This window comes from Corythoichthys intestinalis, chromosome 16 (genome assembly GCF_030265065.1).
Source record: "Corythoichthys intestinalis isolate RoL2023-P3 chromosome 16, ASM3026506v1, whole genome shotgun sequence".
In the NCBI taxonomy this organism is placed as follows: domain Eukaryota; kingdom Metazoa; phylum Chordata; class Actinopteri; order Syngnathiformes; family Syngnathidae; genus Corythoichthys; species Corythoichthys intestinalis.
In genome coordinates this window covers 19,576,345-19,596,210 of record NC_080410.1, presented here as the reverse complement: position 1 = coordinate 19,596,210, position 19,866 = coordinate 19,576,345, and the positions used below count along the sequence as shown (strand labels likewise).

At 37.7% G+C, this 19,866-nt stretch overlaps 2 protein-coding genes across 2 annotated transcripts; both read right to left on the bottom strand.

Moving 5' to 3' along the window:
• Nucleotides 1–18: 18 nt before the first annotated feature.
• ankrd54 (ankyrin repeat domain 54) lies at nucleotides 19–5,106 on the bottom strand. Its single transcript, XM_057817148.1, has 8 exons — nucleotides 4,731–5,106; nucleotides 4,326–4,373; nucleotides 4,139–4,237; nucleotides 3,940–4,011; nucleotides 3,477–3,524; nucleotides 2,741–2,865; nucleotides 2,386–2,493; nucleotides 19–2,271 (listed from the first exon to the last, which is right to left on the bottom strand). The coding sequence occupies exons 1-8, from the start codon at nucleotides 5,104–5,106 to the stop codon at nucleotides 2,197–2,199; spliced, it is 951 nt and encodes a 316-aa protein (XP_057673131.1). The 3' UTR covers nucleotides 19–2,196.
• A 1,332-nt stretch (nucleotides 5,107–6,438) lies between these two features.
• foxred2 (FAD-dependent oxidoreductase domain containing 2) lies at nucleotides 6,439–19,765 on the bottom strand. Its single transcript, XM_057817147.1, has 10 exons — nucleotides 19,615–19,765; nucleotides 15,130–15,347; nucleotides 14,743–15,048; nucleotides 14,423–14,674; nucleotides 13,678–13,986; nucleotides 12,138–12,304; nucleotides 11,823–11,988; nucleotides 7,093–7,319; nucleotides 6,824–6,994; nucleotides 6,439–6,668 (listed from the first exon to the last, which is right to left on the bottom strand). Exons 2-10 carry the CDS (start codon nucleotides 15,342–15,344, stop codon nucleotides 6,439–6,441), a joined length of 2,043 nt encoding a protein of 680 aa, XP_057673130.1. The 5' UTR covers nucleotides 15,345–15,347; nucleotides 19,615–19,765.
• Between the last annotated feature and the right edge of the window lie 101 nt (nucleotides 19,766–19,866).

Here is a 19,866-nt window from a genome sequence, read left to right as displayed (position 1 = left end):
ACAGCTAAGATGTTCTGAACCTCTCCATCAGAGCAAATAAAACTAAATATGATAAAAAAAAGCCTCCTCAACTCTTTCCTTGCTCTTAAAGATTTGATTCATTTTCTGTTGCATTGCCCTTTTTTTGTCGCATCAATTCGACAAACTTTTTTTTTTCTGTTCCAGAAAACATGCACATTTGAACCAATCAGAGCTAACTATCTCTGATATGTACATATCAGTATGTCAGCCAATTGAACAGATAAATGAGTCCAGGCGTTTTGTTTTGCTGCGCGCATTCGCACATTGACGTGACTCATCATCGTCAGACTCAGATAACTGCATCAGCTGGGTAAACCTCCATGCCGTCCGTGGAATAAAATAAATAATAAATATCAGTGGAAACAGATTACGCTACACAAGCACTTTATTATGCTTATTGTTAACACTTGTGTATATAAATCTGATGTTGGCAGATTTTCTTCTTGGAGATGAAATGCATGTATGGCAGTTTAGCATTTTTTTTTTTTTTTTTTAACATCACGTTTTGACAGTCATAGTTTTTGGAATCAAAGCACCGTGTACAGGAACAGCATTCCGGCCCTGAATCTTATACCGGAACTGCGTTCCTGACCGTTCTGGCCCACTTTTACCCCTGAATATGACACACTTTAACACATAAACGATTCCATTTGTTTTATCAAATACACATATTGACAGTCATTTTTAAGATACGTGTTAACATGGATTAAAAATGAGAAATATCCTACAGATAAAAAAAAAAAAAAAAAAAAATTCCAAAAGCAAGAACGGCTTCACATTTAAGCACTTAACTCTTTCAGTGCCACAGACGACGTCCAATCAAGGGGCTTTTTCCATCCTTCTGCTATAACTTTTAATTAGGTAATCATTTCGCCAAATCTGATGCATGTCGCATTTAGTCAGATTCTGGATTTACTGTCTTTGAGTTAATAACTAAAGCATGGATAATAGGCACAGTTATTGGGGAATTATTGTCTGAAAATGAATACATAAAATACACTTTGAATAACAACACATTTTACCTTTTTTTTTAAAGAATTGGGGGCACAATAAAGGTGAGCTTTGTTGGACACCATCTTTAATTAGTATGTCAATTTGTTTTATACTTTTTTTTCTTACCAAAAACAAGACATTATTAAACCGACACAATAAAGGTACAATAACAATGAAAGTTGTTTTTTCTTTTACCCACTAAAACAGAACAAAATGAGCTGGCCACTTACAATGAATCAGATCGTTTCACCAAACCCATATATTTAAAAATATTCATGACATGGACTGCTTTCAGTAGCAATGTGAGAAGTGGGCACCATCTACTTGATAGTTAAAAAGAAAATGCAATGAGCATTTGAACACCACCAAAATCCTCCATATCAAATATGGAAAAACAACCGATTACTCAATTACATGAACACTCTACTGCCCACACGATTCGTCTTGATAATTAAGAAATGAATAATGTTCAATTAGTTTTTTGGCCAAAAGGCACCTTTTAAAAACACAGCAATTTTGACATGGCACCTTGTAAGTCTAGCTCATACCAGCTTTTTGACTTGACAATTAAACCGTTGACCGGATTTTCTATAGGCAATATGACACAAAAACCATTTCTGTGTGCCAATTTCTTCAGACGCACACATGCACACACACACCCACACACACACACACAAAAAACATTCTCCATATTCTCTCTGCCGAATTTAAGCATTTCTGGGGTGTTGTACTCAGGTCAAAGCGGTCATTCTAGTTTTTCTGGCAATCATAATTTAGTCAGACTGTCAATTTGGTGAAATGTTGTCATATTGCTACTATCATACCTTTCAAACATACAGAAGAATATTTTGATGGCATGATGAGCCGAGGTGGAAAACATTTGTTTCTGAAGTTGATCATAATAATTCAGTAGACTCAGGATTTTTTATCTTATTACATGATTTTGACAGACTTCCGTCATTTTAAAAATACCTTACTTTAATTGTAGGATGCTTTGCTCAAATCATTTGTTTCAAGAAGTGAAATTTCCTATATTGTAGGCTCTCTGATTCACATTTATTACAGTGGTACCCTATCTAAAATTCTAGTTCAGATTACAAAGAGCGATATGAAATAAGTGTTCAGGCCGGAGAAGTGGAGGTTCGCTTTATTGAGGGGACAGGAATCCAGTTTCTTAATCGTCTACCTGTCCCCCAAATTCTGTTTTTGAAGACTGAGTGAAGTAAAGCTGGCCAGTAAATCAGTCACTTCATCCACCTATAAATTAAAAAAAAAAATTTTTTTAAAGGAAAGAGTGGATATCTTTTTATCAAAACAGATTTGTTGGATTGAAAAATGTGATCTGCAATGCTATCAATCTCTGCATCTTACTTGCTCTTTGGTTCGTGTGTGTTGCAACTGTGAGGAAATGTGCTCCAGTCTCTCTTTAGCTTCACTTTGGCCCATTAAGTTCAAATACTCCCTCAGCATTTGTATAATCTGAATGGGGAATAAAACACATTTATAAATAATCACCAATTATCATCATCATCATCATCACCAGTACATGTAAAAACTTTTGGACACTCGCAGATATCTCAGATGGTTGTATTCCAGTATGTATACCATAATTCCAGTAAGATATGAGGACAAAGATCATTATGTAACAATGTCATTGCTTTTGCGTTTTGTGGTTTGGAGGTAAATTGAGACATCTTGGAAAAAACTAAGACACTGTGTTTTCTACCTGTGTCACTTCTCCTCTTAGCGTTTCAATGCTGCGAGAATCCCCTTCTTGTAAAATGTTAAGTTTGGAACGTGCAAGATGTAGCGGTGTCCTTCCAGCTCGGTCAAGGGCATCCACACGGGATCCTTCACAGAAAAAACAGAAAGTTCCAATTTTCAATTGCATCAGAAACAATACAAGTGAGGGTAGTTGACACTAAGTTATCGTCATTACAAAGCTGCATCTGAATTAAGAATTTGAGTGAAATTAAGTGTAATAATTTCAGACCACTTGGAAAAAATAAATACATAATGCTAATTTTCGTGGCAAATTTCACAGCTAACCTAAATGTTTTTTCTTCCATTTCACACAATGCAGTACAATCTGAAATGAAATAAAATGAGATGCTTTAAGACCAAAAATTAACACTTAAATTTAGTGGTTTGATTTTTTTAAGCTGCCGCAAAAACTCTGCTGTCAATCAAGTATGATATCTTTAATGTTAAAAGTAGTCAACATTAACTCATTAGTTGCCATGGATGGTGAAAGACATCCAATCCATTTGAACTGGGAGGGTTGGCAGCAACTGAACAAATGTTTATTGGCTGCAAGCTCTACCAGTTCAAAATGGGCTTGACGTCTACAGTGACTAACTCATTTATTTTCACAGCAGAAGAATGACAACAGACACATGAATGGACATCCATCATCATCAATGGCACTGAGAGAGTTAATACATACATAGTCCTAGTCTCACCTCCTCTAAGCAATGTGGTGATGACAGGCACGTGGTTTGTACAGGCCGCTGCAGGAAAAATAGGTGAAATTGGTTATAGAATAACAAATAATTGCATGCTTGATAGATGATTACCACTTTGGCTGCCACTGGCGGTGATAGATGTCCAATCACGTGACTCTTTTCATCCTTCTGCTATGAATTTAAATTAGTTTATCACTAGTAGACATCCCATGCATTTGAACTGAGAGGGTGGCAGCGAACTAATCAAATGAATTGGACGTCTATCCCTATCAATGGCAGCCAAATGACTTAAAGCATTGTTTTTAGTTTTCAAAATCTATATAACTTATCCTCATTAGTATAACTAGTCCAGGAAGCACGGTGCCAGACTTGTATTACATAACTGTTAAGATAACATTTGACATTGGTACAACAATACCTGTGTGCTAAAAGGTTTTATAAGGTCCTTCTTCTTCCTTACCTAGATGGAGTGGGGTGTTACCCAGACTGTCACGTTGGTTGGGGTCGGCGCCATAACTCAACAGCAATTGCACTGCAGACATAAGTAGAGACATTTCTTGATTGTGGAAGTTTGTTCTATCAATAAGAATAATGTAAAAATGTTTTTTTTTTTTTTTAATTTTATGATGAAGTTACACAGTAAATCAATTTCAACTTACCGATGCTTTCATTGCCATTGCAGGAAGAAAAATGTAAGGCTGTCCTTCCCTTGTCATCTGCTGCACATGGATCAATGTCATCTTGCAGGAGTTTCCGAACTGGAATGACACACTTTGTTGCTCAAAACAGCTGGTGCTGGATTGCTTCATGTACGTGTTGTTTAATGCATCTATATTAGGTTCGTACCTGTGTCAATGTCATTGCTGTTTGCAGCGTCCCTCAGTCTCTTTACAGCTGTGAAGAGAAGGCATTCAAATCGGGAAGGATTTATACTGCTTTGAGACGCGCAATGATATATTATTTATAACAAATTAAAGGCAAAGAATCCCTTTAATAGTCTCAGTAATGAGTACATTGGAGTTTTCATTTTGTGTATTATTTCTAAGTGTGTATAAATTTTCATTGATCCATGGAAAGATCCAGCTAAAAACCAAATCCGGCATATGCTGGTTTTTGTGCCAGCAATACCACTAACAAAACACGACAAATCCAGGGTAATTATAACCGTGGCGCACGCTGTTGTATTTTTTAATGGTAGCTTGTGATCTTACTATCAACGTCACGGTTAATATGATATAAACACTGCCTTACCGTACACATCTTTACCAATCGGGTTCCTTGAGGTTCTATGAAATCGCCTGTTCCTGGTCACAGTCATCTTACCCAGCTTGTTGGTCACGCTACCAGATCCTAGCTCTGCTCGTCCCGGTTCCCATAATAAGTGCAAGTACCTTAGTTCTTTTTCGTCTCGGTGTCCGAGTCGTCCCAACAACACTTTGCTTTCACCAATCTCACTTAATCCAAGTCCGACATTGTTGGCCCCTTCAGCCATTCTTTCCACACATCCGCGATGCGCTGCTTCTTCCACCACACGCGTTTCATATTCGGGACCTGGTTCGACTGTGTATTCTCCTTCGGAACTTGAAGGGTCATTATCTGGTGCAACAAACGAGCCCCACTCGTCCATACTTACTGATTTTCATGGCATGTGGGAACTGTGTTTACAAGTCACTTGTTAGCACACTGCTGTTTGAGCAACGGGAACGTATGTTGCTATCAATGTGTGGCGTTAATGCGGCATCGAAATTCTAGTGATGGGTGCCACTTAATATCGCGTCGACACATTAAAGTAGCTCTTCAATGACATGCCATCTTCTCCGGGAAAAGTATTTTATTAATAACAGCCATATTTCCCGTCACAACGCCAACATGTCCTCCTATTTAGGATTTTTCGTTTTACACGAAAGTAGTAAAAGTCACACCCATTGAACAGTCACAACGCCACAAGTTAAAACCTAACCAATCACATTCCACGTTGTTCATTTTTCCAGTCCAATGGGGACAAACAAACAGGCAGCCAATCACAGATGAGTGAGTGACTGCAACGTAAGCATCTGCGCATGCGTTTTACGTACATTCATAATGCTGGCTGTGTGTGTGTAAAGCAGTCTCACCTCAAGATATGCACACGGGTACTACTTGTTTTGTACCTTATGCCGTTTTTCCTTTTAAATTTAACTATAACATGAGCTGACTTAAAACTAAGGGCTTCACTTACTACGTTTTAGTTAAAAAAAAACAAAAAAAAACTGGGCAATTATTTTCAACCCGGGGCCTTGTTAACTCATTGGCTGCCATTGACGACAACATCCAAGACCTGACCAAGACCATTTGGATCCCAGTTCAGCTGAACTGGGCGTCTACCAATGTTCATTCATTTTCCATGATACTAATTTAAATTAACAGCAGAAGGAATAAAATACCCACATGACTGGACGTCTATCAAGCATGTAATTACAATGCAATACTATTATACTTGTCAGCTAATTTAACCACATTTGTTTAGCTCTTTGAAGATATTGCTTCCTGTATAATGTGGCCCGCGGGTTGTACAATGCCCAGGTCTCACCTAGACTCTAGATATAGTGCTACACTGTATAGGCTACATTAACTTTCTCGACACATCTTGCTTCTCATAATATCATAAGTGCCCGTGTGTGTGTGTGTATGAGGAACACTTGAGATTGGAAAGGACAGGTTCTGTCAGTAGCATTAAACACAAAATGATTTCCAATGGGAAATATTTAAACACATTGCACATTAGATGTCAGCGCCGACAAAAACACTTGGGGTTTTTGCTTGCTTTGGCCAAAAATGGTGGTGGTGGGGGGGTTGCTATTTTCATGTACACGTATCTGAAATAAAGCTTGTGCAATGATATACAAATTCAGGCATCGAACTGGTCAGGGAGAGGAACCAATGTTCTGCGGATTTGTATGAGGTTGAGGTAGCAAAACATTCATAAGTCAAGTTTTAGTTCTGAAGACATGGACGCTCCAGCCTGTGCCAAGTAGTTAGGAATTGCAGCATCAGCCCCTGATGTGTCTCCATACTGTGAACTAGATGAAGGCCGAGTGGAATGAAAATGCTTCCGTTTACTTTTCTGAAGGATGCCTTGCTGCTTCAAGTATCCCTGGCGACAAAACAGTGGAGGCATTCGGTGGGTGAGGGAGAAGCGGAAACAAGATTCTAAAAGATGGAAGAAAACAGACGTGTGTGAGTGACACAATCTTGACTGTCAGTCAGATACAATAACAACTGTGTTTTGAGCAGATCATGGTCAAATTTTAGGTAATAGTTGTGTGTGTACCCCACTTTATTTACAACATGTTGGACTACTGTACCTGCATAGAAGGCTCTGAGGTCAGTGTTGATGCAATGTTCCAGGAAACGTCGCAAAGGCTGAATGTGAGAAATGGGGCCGTCCCACTCAGTGAGGAAGTCCTCAACCATGTGATGGATCGCCTTAGGCCTTGGTAAAGGCCACCCATGGGGACGGTGTTTCATCTCTTGCTCTGGAATACAATACCGTTATTTTGGTCAACATAAGTGCAGAATGTGTTAGCTGCTAAATGGCAATACCAAAGGAGCGCCACCACCAAGTTATACTTACCAGTAGGAAGTGTGTCATAGTAGTATAAAACTGGGTGTAGAAAGTTGGATTTCCAAGCTTTGCTCCAATCTGTGACTGCCCTGCCTCCTCCAAGATAGTCAATCTTCTTTTTCCCATACTGCATCATTACAACTACTAGTCCATGCTTGGATACCTCGTGACCCGAGAGAGAAGAGAACTGTGGCAAAGCCTGGAGAGGGAACTCCTCTAAATACTGGCAGTAGGATCTTGGTGTTAAATTATAACGACAAGAAAACAAATCAAGGTATTAACAAAAACAGTAAATAGTGATTAAAAACATGCAAATATGCGGGGTCCACTATATGTTTTCAAAGAATAAGATAATAATAAGATAAGGATTTGATTGTATGGAAATTACAAACCCAAAATTATTTTTCCTTTTTAATATTGTGGGGATGAGGGCGTGTCCAAAGACAGAACAGTACAGTAGTCTCGAAGACAGTAGTCAGGATCCAGATTAGCAGCTCCCCATGAATCACTTACAATTCATTTTCATCGTCAAAATTTTAGTAGTTTACATGACATTTACTTTACTGTGTGATTTCTTTGAATTGCTCAGTGAGGATTCAGCATACAGTATATAAATAATCCAGTATTTAAATGTATAAATATGCATTTGCTGTGGTTTAGTACAACACTTTTGTCACACGATCATTTCCTGTATGTCACTTTTTTCAGCAACATTGTGGAACCAGGAAGTCCCAGCAAAAGCTTGTCTCCTGACTGAAATGTGCCTCTGTGAGCACATGCACACAAAAACCTGCTGAAGCGGGAGTGACAAGTGAGTGAATATTTAACTTTTGTATAACTGTAAAATACTGAAGCTTGGTGTCATTGAAGAACAATTGTAGTCCACGTCTCTGCGATATGACAAAGTCACTGCATGCATTGCCAACACCCATGAGCTTCCCACCGACACACCCACTACCAACAGCCAATCACAGCAAAGAGTTGAAATCCAAGGTTATAAACAGTGTTGGGAATAACGCTGTTATAAATAACGCCGTTACATTTGTAGCGATTTGTAATTTCGGAATCGCTGATGAGTTTAGTAACATACACCAAACAATAAATACAGCAGAATGTCGATTTCGCGTAATTGTGGAAGCCTGTCGACATCTTTACTCCATTTGTCTTCGGTTTGCTCGTAAGGGTCAACATTGTTCACATCCTTAAGTTTGATCACATATCTGTTCTTCGCCTTAGTAACGAGTTTGTCTCTTTATCAAACTGGCAAGTTAAAGTTTAATGTCCCGCGAGCCAGACCTGCTTCCAATATGGCTGTGTTGTTGTCAAATCTCACGTGATCCTCCATTCTGTGACGTAAACGCTCGAGCCTAATAGCACACGTACTTCAGAGTCAATGCTTTCACACACAAACCGGAACAGCGCGTACGACAAACACACACACGCAAAACAGATGCAGAGGGATATGATGGCAGAGCATTCAGAGGAAAATTTGTCCTTTACGAGGTGGAGATATAAACACTATTTCAAGTTGATCGAAATTAAAGGAAAGAACATGCATGTAAAGTAGTGATGCACGATAATACATTTTTCAACCGATACCGATAACCGATAATTTCCTCCTCATTCCAACCGATAACCGATAATGTCAAGCCGATAATTCTATTAAAAGATTTATGTAAAATTTTAAAGTATACACAAAAGAAAATATTACTGTGCAAAAATATAATTTATTGCTCTTTTTTTTTTCAACATAAAATATGAACAAGTTGTCAATTCAAACATCTAAATAATGACAGATTGTCTAACATTGTGTAATGGTAAACTTTTGGCAACAATTACTTAAAGAGTAAATACCTAAGTTGCACAAAATGCCTTTAAAAGTAAGCCATTCCTAACATATATAACATTAATACACTGCAAAACACACCTCCTTAAAACTAGTCAGTTTTAAGTGTAAATCTATTGGCAATAAGTGAAATTATCTGCCATCGCTTCAAGTGTATTTCTCTCAGATTTCTTGGAAGAAAAAAAGCTAGCTGAAAATAATCTTAACAGCCTTGTACAATACAGCAATACAAGCAATACATTATTATACTTAATCCTAAAAAAAACAAAAACTTGGAAGAAGGAAAGATTTTGAATAATATTTGTGGCTACAGAATATTGATTTAAGAATTTGATTATCTACTGTGACTGTAATTGATCAGAGAAATAAGTTAAGAAATTTGAAAAGTGATTGCTAATGTTAGATGCTTTGTTGCACACTGTGAAAATGATTAACTCAAAAGAGCGAGATATCATGTACCCATTCTGCAGCGCTTTGTTTACATTTGCGGCTTTCACGACATTTGCTTTACAGCAGCTAAACTGATACACGGCAGTACTATTTGGACGGAGTTGGAGCTCGCATCCGCGTGCGTGTTGTTTTGTGCCTGAGTTTTGTTAAACCGAAAATAAAGGCAGCGTTACAAAGTCATCTGACCGCTCGTCATTTTACATACTGAATGCATTACTGACTGGCTGACTTCGTTTTCTCCATGTTTAAATTATCATCTAACCACTGTGCCGTCATGATAAGCTTGCTTACTGGACATCCCTTTTTCATGGAGAATGGTGGTCGTATAAACTGCATTATTTTTTTTATCCAGGGCTTTGGTTCTCGGGTCATTTAGGTAAAAAAAAAAAAAAAAAAAAAAAACATGTCTCGTCTCGGCGGCAGCTACATTCGTACCGGATAATCCGCCCGCCCCGGCCGCTTCGCCGCGGCGTATTCGGGTCCTGGCTCTGCTCGCACGCCGTGGGGGAACGCTCGAGAAACCGGGGTGTTCGCCGGAGGTCCCGAAGCCGGGGAACCGGGCTCGGCGGCGGCCTGCCGGACCGGCCAGAGCGGCGGGCTCCGTCGGAAGACGGCTACTTGCCGACTATCGGTCTCCAGTCGTGCCGGTGTTTAGCCTTAGAGGCGAATTTACCACCCGCCTTGGGCTGCATTCCCAAACAGCCCGACTCTGTATCGTCACAAGCCCTGTAGTTTAACTTGGTTAGTGTTTACAATAGCTTTAGCATTCCCGCTAGCAGCAGCCTCGTATTCGTTCCAAAAATCTTTGTGATGCAGTTTTAAATGGCTGCTGGGTTAGTGGTTTTGAATGAGGACGCTTTCTTTCTGCCTCGTGGAACTTCTACGGTACATGTTTCGCAGATGGCGAGAGCGTAGTTTTTTTAGTAACAGCCGCCATAATATTCAACTACTTCTACTCCGCCTCCTCAACCCCTCCTCCCTCAGGGGCTTCAGAGAGGGGAGGGGTTGAGGAGGCGGCGTGCTGAATTATTCGGTTGCGCACATTTGGAGGCAAAATCAAGTATATAATTATCGGATTGCATTATCGGTTGAATTTTTTTATTATCTGGATTATCTGTGTGACGTCATAATTGCCATTATCGGCCGATAATTATCGGTGACCGATATTATTATGTATCTTTAATGTAAAGTGTAATTTATGTCCCGGGGCAAAGCTTTTGTCGACATCTGTGGTAAGCAATTCAAATCTGTTTATTTTTGTTGCACTTCAAGTGTAGGATAAATCTGTTGCTGGTGAGGTGCAATAAATATTACAAGGTTCTATAACACAACTAACTGTCTGTTCTTCTCTATTCAAATGACTCGAATACTGCTCAGAAAATTTCAAATTCTTTGACATACAACAACTTCTTTTTAAAGTAACGGAAATAGTTACTTTCCCTGGTAACTAGTAACTTTTACTATAGAGTAATTCAGTTACTAACTCAGTTACTTTTTGGAAGAAGTAGTGAGTAACTATAATTACTTTTTTAAAGTAACGTGCCCAACACTGGTTATAAAAAAATAATGTAAGAATTTATATATATATATGTATATATATATGTATATATATATATATACATATATATATATATATATATATATATATATATATATATATATATATATTAGGGCTGTTATTATACGGGCGGTAATTATTTTTTCTAATTAATCACGTTAAAATATTTGACGCAATTAACGCACATGCCCCGCTCAAACAGATTAAAATGACAGCACACTGTCAAAATATCCACTTCTTACTTGTGTTTTTTGGAGTTTTGTCACCCTCTGCTGGTGCTTGGGTGCGACTGATTTTATGGGCTTAAGCACCCATGAGCATTATGTAATTATTGACTTTAACAATGGCGGGCTACTAGTTTATTTTTTGATTGAAAATTTTACAAATTTTATTAAAACATAAACATTAAGAGGGGTTTTAATATAAAATTTCTATAACTTGTACTAACATTTATCTTTTAAAAACTACAAGTCTTTCTATTCATGGATCGCTTTAACAGAATGTTAATAATGTTAATGCCATCTTGTTGATTTATTGTTGTAATAAACAAATACAGTACTTATGTACCGTATGTTGAATGTATATATCCATCTTGTGTCTTGTCTTTCCATTCCAACAATAATTTACAGAAAAATATGGCATATTTTATAGATGGTTTGAATTGCGATTAATCACGATTAATTAATTTATAAACTGCAATTAATTCGATTAAAAATTTTAATCGTTTGACAGCCCTAATATATATATATATATATATATATATATATATATATATATATATATATATATATGTATATATGTATATGTATATATGTATATATGTATATATGTATATTATACTTTAATGATCGGTGGAGAGATGTGATAGAACTAAACATAACTTACCCTCTCAGCAATATCACATCTCCTAGTATCTCAAACATCTGGTAGGGCCCAGAGGCCTCGCCCACCCTCTTCAAAATTGCAGGCAACAACTGTGTTGTCAACAGCCTAGTAGCTGGCCATTGGGTTTTATGGTAGCGTTGCTCAAGCAAATGATGCACAGCTCGCACTGAGACACACACAGAATTATGTAAGTGCATGCTTAAAATGCATTTCGATAAGTGTAATAGAGTATTGCGTATCATCATTTTTGTACTATCAACCAAAATAGAGAAGCACAAGTGTGATAGGCTTTTAGGGTTGGTCTCAAATGTTTACCTGTGTAGCGAAATCCATGAACAAAGCCACCGGCTGATGAGCGGTAGTCTCTGGAGTGAGCAGCAGTTCCCAGTACAAACAAGTCAGGAGTGTTGTGACCTTCATACCAGGCTGTCACCCGTGGCAACCTCCCTTTTGCATTTTTACTGTTGAGTGGACACGCAGAGCTGGGGAGATAGCTGTATTTCAGGATCAACAGAATCTTAAAACGGCAGCGATTATTTGTAACCTGTATACAACGTAATGGATAAAATTGTTGACATATAGTACAAAATGAAAATGTACGGTCGCATTTGTGTGTTGTAGAGCTGAGCAATATGGCCTAAAAATTAAATGTAGGGCTGTCAAACGATTAATAATTTTAATTGAGTTAATCACAGCTTAAAAATGAATTAATCGTAATTAATCACAATTCAAACCATCTATAAAATATGCCATATTTTTCTGTAAATTATTGTTGGAATGAAAAGATAAGAAACAAGACGGATATATACATTAAACATACTGTACATAAGTACTGTTGTTTATTATAACAATAAATCAACAAGATGGCATTAACATTAACATTCTGTTAAATCGATCCATGGAAAGAAAGACGTGTAGTTCTTAAAAGATAAATGTTAGTACAAGTTATAGAAATTTTATATTAAAACCCCTCTTAATGTTTTCGTTTTAATAAAATTTGTAAAATTTTCAATCAAAAAATTAACTAGTAGCTCGCCATTGTTGATGTCAATAATTACAGAATGCTCATGGTGCTTAAACCCATAAAATCAGTCCCACCCAAGCGCCAGCAGAGGGAGACAAAAAACACAAGTAACAAGTGGACATGACACTGTGCTGTCATTTTAATCTGTTTGAGCGCGGCATGTGCGTTAATTGCGACAAATATTTTAATGTGTTTAATTTAAAAAATTAATTATCGCCCATTAACGCGATAATTTTGAAAGCTCTAATAAAATCTGTTGTTAAAATGTATTCTATGTATTCTATTGTTTTGTGGCCTGTACACTTTTAAGGAGACGATAAGTACAAAAGACAGAGAAAGCGCAAAACAAGTTAAACTCATTATAGGGCACTAATTGAACTCATTGGCTGCCAATTACGGCACTAGATGTCCAATCCATGTTGACTAGGAGGGGTGAATGAATGACTGCTCATTCTACCCTCCTGGACAAACTGTATTGGACGCCTGGCACCGTCATTGGCATTAAAACATGAGCATTCATACTCAGTGAAATAATACAACAACTTGCACAACTTGATTTTCTTGTTGGCAAAACAACAAAATAAACCAGGTTATTTATTTATGTATTTTTAATTATCTGCATTAAAAATTGCCGCAATTCATTAAATCGATTTATCTTCCAGGCCTGATTTGTCATAAACGCATTTTAGCCTACTAATCATAGAAATATGAGCAAAAGTTGAATTAAGAGAATTTTTTTTTGTCCATGAAGAAAGCTTTTATATTGTAAAACTGTAATATATATACACAATAGTGTCCAAATCTGTTTTGTGCACTGCATTTTACGTGTACCTGTCAAATATGCTGAAGTTGAATCGGAAGCCAAGGCATCGGATTACTCGATCGTAGGGTTTCCGCATGGAGAAATTGTCAATATCATACCCAAGCAGTTCTTCAGCTGTCACATCAGATTTGGTTTTCTCTGACTGGTTTTGTATGTACTTATTTATTGTCACATACAATTGTCCCTTCTTCTCTTTGGTTAATTTCCTCCTCCAATCTTCTTTTTGTTGAACAATCACTATTCGCTCCAGGCTGGCTTCTACCAACCCATCAAGAGACTTGAGCTGGTATGTGTCTATGAGTTCATTATTCACAGCCCTGAAAACACAAACAAAAGGTCAGGTCATCTTACAGTATGAACATTTTCAGTGCAAATCTGCAAAACAAAAACAACGGTTCTCCTCAATTAAGAGGAAGATGGTAGGAAGTTTAGAAATGAATCATATCTACATACATACGAATGCAAGAAGCAAATAGTCAGAGTTTTAAAGAGGTTGTATTGTTGGGCAATCAGAGGTGGGTTTAGCCAAGTAGCTATAGGAAAACATCTTCACTTAGCTAAGGATGTGCCCATTTCCTTCTTGCATGTCTGTGTATGCACATACATTTTATATACCGGTACACACATTCTATAATAGAGGAATATTAAACTACTGGTATAACCTGTTTAATGTAATTTATTGTTTTTATCATGTAGAAGATAATGATTAAGATGAAGCTATGGAGATTTTTGGAGTTTTGTCTGCAGCCCTACCTTAGATCGCCAACGTAATGTGTTTGCCAGGCAAGTCGGACTGGGCTGCGGCTAACCATGTGAACCCGACTGGCATGTCCTAAGATGCTTTGGGCTGTTTCAAAAGCAGAGTTTCCTTTGCCCAGAATCAGCACAGCCTGGTTCTTGTAGTCCTCAGAGTTTGTGGAAATAGATTCATAGCCCTCGACCAGGTCAGAACCGACAAAATTCACTTCCTGAGGAACCCACAAACCGGTGGCAACCAGAAGAACCCTGAGTGACAAAGAGCACAATGTGATATGTGAAGTTTTAATTTTAAAGTCAGTGAAAAGCAAATTCACCTGCACATGTAGTCCTTTCCGTTTTGATCAGTTAGGATATAACCTCTTCTGGTGGATGACACAGATGCCCTAATCATTCCAATATCCACGCCATACTGGACCCTCAACCCAAGCTCTGTCTCAAACTTGGACAAGTAGAGTGGGAAGGCATCAGCCGGTGGGTAAAACTCAGTGCTTACTTCACGGAACAGGAGCTTGGGGTTATCACTCAACAATGAGTTCCAGTCATGGCGGAGATTAAACTCTCGGTTCTGACGTCCAGTGTGAATCTTATTAATGCTGATGAGCTTCCTGTGTCGGGGATATCTTGACATGAAAAACACAGAGGGTCAATGTTACGTGTGTTTCAACACAAAAGGGGAGGGAGGTAACGGTCTTTCCACTTACTTGTGAAAGAAACTGCCTGGTCCAGAGTTTCTCTCCAAGATAACGTAGTCTCTTTTTGATTTGGAGAGGAAATAACCCATCTGCAGTCCAGCAGGCCCAGCTCCAAGTATGCAATACTCATGATGGCTAGTGTCATTGTACTGGCGATCATCTCCAATGCATGTGGAAACGCTGGTTAGGATGAAGACAATCAAACATGGAAGGCTGGAATCCATAGCCTGTTGAACCAGAGGTGTTAAAGTGTGAATTACGCTTTTGAGACACTCATTGAATATATTTTGTTTTTGCCAATAGTCTGGTTTGGGATGTGTGTATATGGTATGAATAATAATAGTAATATGAATTTCCGTATTTGAGTTTGTCACTAATAGTAGACAACCAATCCGTTTGAACTGGAGAGATGAAGAGATGGCAGCTAATGAAAGGATGTTCATTCTCTGTCACCATAGGCGGAGTTTGACTTTTGGGGCAGGGAGGGCACAACATGTTGATGACCCTGAAACGCAGTGTCAGCAAAAAAAATTAACTTACAAAAATATTCATAATAATAAGTTGACAATGAGCGTTTTTTGTTTCCCATCATTCTTGAGGGGAATTCTAAATCAGGCTGCTTAGGCCAGTGTTTTTCAACCGGTGTGCCGCGGTACACTAGTGTGCCGTGAGAGATCGTCAGGTGTCCCGCGAGAAATGATCCAATATCGCTTTTTTTTTTTTTTTTTTCCCTTTAACATCGTCGGGAGGAGTGGAGTGGGGTGGAGTTGCAGTAGGAAGGAAGGAGTAGGTAGAAAGTTCTCGGTCATGTGCAGATGAGCGAGGTATTGCTCATGTCACGTTCAAAAACTGCTCAGATTTCTAGCCATCAGTCACCTTGCTGTCCACGACAATGAGGACCCCAGCACGTCCACTTTACGTCATTTGTTTAGATTCAAGTGTAGATATACACGAAAGTGTCCTTTCCATTGTATCCATATATGACGACTGTCAATCCTCCGCCTGTGTTTTATTCCAACACATTGTCGAGGACAGCAACGTGGATAATGGCTATAAATTAGAGTAGTGTTTTGAACGTGACACAAGCAGCTATGCAACAACACCATGGTGCCAAGCAAGCTTAAACGTCATCTCCAAAAGAAACACCCGTTGCATCAAACTATGGACTATTTTGTTCACCTTCATGAAAACACAGAGAAACTTTTTGGAGGAAAAACTACAAAGGTAAATGAGAAAATAAAACTACAAAGGTAAATGAGAAAGCCCTCAAAGCCAGTTAGCTTCTTGCTGAACTTGTTGCTAAATACAAAAAGTCCCACACTGTGGCAGAGACATTAATACTACCTGTCTGCAAAGCCATTGTCAGCGAGTCGCTCGGCCCTGATAAGGTTAAAAAGATATTTTTATAATGGGTCAACATACTTTTTCAAACAGATCATGTGACTAGCACCTTAGACGGCCATTTGCTTTGCATATTATTTACAAAAGAAAAAAATTCGGGGAGGGCAATTTTATTTTTCAAATGATTTTTACCTTTGTTTGAAAATATTTTTTTTTTATTGAAGCAACTTGTTGGGGGATTTAATGACTTAGACACAAATGTCCTACCCATAATATGCCCCCTACACAAAAAGGATTGCTCAAATCAAAGAAAACTTTTTAAATTAAAAAATAAGTGTTCAAATGCAAATATTTGGGTCTCAAATATTTTTTCGCATTCAAAAACTTTTTTTCTATGATTGATTTTTTTTTTTTTTTTTTTTTTTTTTTGATTGAAGTGATTTTTCGTTTGAAAATATGTTTTTTGTGTGAAGCAACTTATTTTTGGATTGAATAATAAAGACACAAAGTCCTAGCCAAAATGTGGCCCAAACGTAAAACAACATTACTTCAATAAGTTGCTTCAATGAAAAAAAAAAAAGAACTTAAATCCCCCCAAAAATTCAAAGAAAAATAGCTTTCAAATGATTTTTTTGAGTTTCAAATTTATTTTTGCATTTTTACATCGAATAATGAAGACAGAAATCTACCTCCATATGGCTCCGCCCAGGGGATACAATTTTTGACTGGGGTAACTACATTGGCACGGCACCGGCGGGCCAACCATATTCAATGGATGACGATCTTGGCGAAAAGTATAGCTGTCCTAAGCGGCCCGATTTAGAATTCCCCTCAAGAATGATGGGAAACAAAAAACGCTCATTTTCAACTTATTACTATAAGTATTCTTGTAAGTTAATTTTATTGCTGAAACTGCGTTTTGGGGTCATCAACATGTTGTGCCCCCCTGGCCCAAAAGTCAAACTCCGCCTATGGTTAAAGACATTGCTGAAGTCCCTTTCTGATAATTCAGAATTTAGAAAACTGTATTTCTTTGTAAATAGCTCATGTTACGATGTGGGCCAACACGGCATATAGACAGGAGAGGCTTATGTATGTACAAAATGTTTTTTCCTTTAAAAATTTACTGGGTGATGCTTGTAATCAGGGGCGCCCATTATTCCAGAAATCACGGTAAGTATAAATACTAAGGAATTATTTTTATAATTAAATATACTGTACAGAAAGTAATTTTGGAACATTTTTGGTGTGTGGTGTGCCGCGAGATTTTTATCAATGTAAAAACGTGCCATGACTCAGAAAAGGTTGAAAAACACTGGCTTAGGCAATATTTTTCGCCAAGATCATCATCCATTGAATATGGTACGCCCACCGGTGTCGTGCCAATGTAGTTACCCCAGTCAAAAATTGTATTCCCTGGGCAGAGCCACATGGAGGTAGATTTCTGTCGTTATTATTCAATCAAAAAAAGTTGCTTCAAAAAACAAAAAAAAAGTTGCTTCAATCAACATATACATTTTCAACCAAAAAAAAAAAAGTGTTTGAATGCAAAAACAAATTTGAAACTAAAAAAAAAAACTCAAAAAATGCAGGTGAAAGATATTTTTCTTGGATTGATTTTTTTTTTTTTTTTTTTGATTGAAATGTTGATTTGTGTTCGGGCCAAATTTTGGCTTGGACATTTTTGTCTTTATTATTCAATCAAAATATAAGTTGCTTCAAAAAATATTTTCAAAAAGAATAATCACAATCAAAAAAAGAAAAATTTTCAATCACGGAAAAAGTTTTTTGAATGCGAAAAAATATTTGAGATTGAAAAATTTGCTTTTGAACACTTAATTTTTCATTGAAAAAGTTTTCTTTGATTGAAGCAATTCTTTTTGTGTTTGGGCCATATTATGGGTAGGACATTTGTGTCTAAATCATTTAATACCCCCCCAAAAAATATTTGCAATCAAAGAAAAAAATCATTTGAAAAATAAAATTGCCCTACCCTATTTTTATTTATTTATTTATTTATTTTTGAAAACTATATGCAAAGTAAATGGCCGGCTAAGTTGCTAGTCACATGATCTGTTCAAAAAATAATTTTGATCAATTATAAAAATATATTTTGTTCATTTCATTCATTTTTGTTGCAGTTTTATTGCTTTACAACCATATATATATATATATATATACACACACACATATATATATATATACACACACATATATATATAATATATACATATATATATATATATATATATATATATATATATAGCACAGGTGTCAAACCGATTCCAGAAAGGGCCAGGTTTGCTTTCCAACCAATGAAGAGTCCACCTTTTCACCAATCAGATCTTTTACACGAGTAATCAGTTAAACTTTGTCAGGTGCTGCTTGTTTCAGCAGGAAGTTCATAGGTTTAACTCTCTTCACGGAATCGGTTGGAACAAAATCCAGCACCTACTTGGCCCTTTCTGGAATCGGTTTGACACCTGTGGTATACAGTATATACGAAAGTCAGTTACATGCAATGACACTTTTCGGCCATCGGGGGGCGGCGGCCCCCCTTTAAATCCGCTTATGTCTGCCACCCCTCCTTGTTCAAACAGATTGGACGTCTATCATCGTCAATGGCACTGAAAGAGTTAACCCTCAGCCGTGAATGTTCCCCAGGCCATAGTTTAGACACCACTGTGACATCAGCTTCTAGTGAAAATGAACTCAGATTTTGCAATGTAACAAAACATAACAATAATCATTCTGGTACTACACCATAACGTGATGCATCTACTAGAAGAAATTGAGTACAATTTCAAAACTCTCTTGGTTATCTCCAAGAGTTATTATTACCGCGTCTTTTACTCCTTGCATGCATGGACATGTGGGCCATTATGGAAACTATCTTGAAACCCTGAATAGTGCAGCATTTCAGCACAAACTTAGCACTGCATACTAATGACATACCGCTAAGCAGTTGCGGATCTTTACAATCGAGACATACTTAATGTGCCAAAATGTGAAAGAATACGCTAGAGACCCATTACAAGAATCCCCTTGAACTCTCCAGCCGCTGTTATATCACTCTCTGGTGGGTATAGCGACTTGTCCGTTGAACCAGATGTACCAAGCGATCAATCGAAAATGGACAGTGATCTGTATTACCTTCTAGAACTGTCGATCCATTGAACGCGATGTCTGCAGCGGGGTTGAGAATCAAACCTTGGAGATGGCTACATTTTGAGGCATTATTTTGTTTTGGACCGCTTGAAGGATGTGGGAGAATGTGTTCCCTCCTGAAAATCGTCAAGCACCGCCCATGTTCTCTCCAGATAGATTGTGCCCGCCCAACAAGGCGTGGTTATAAAATATTAAAGCCCGGCGGACCAAATGTAGCAGAGTTAAATGATTAGAACA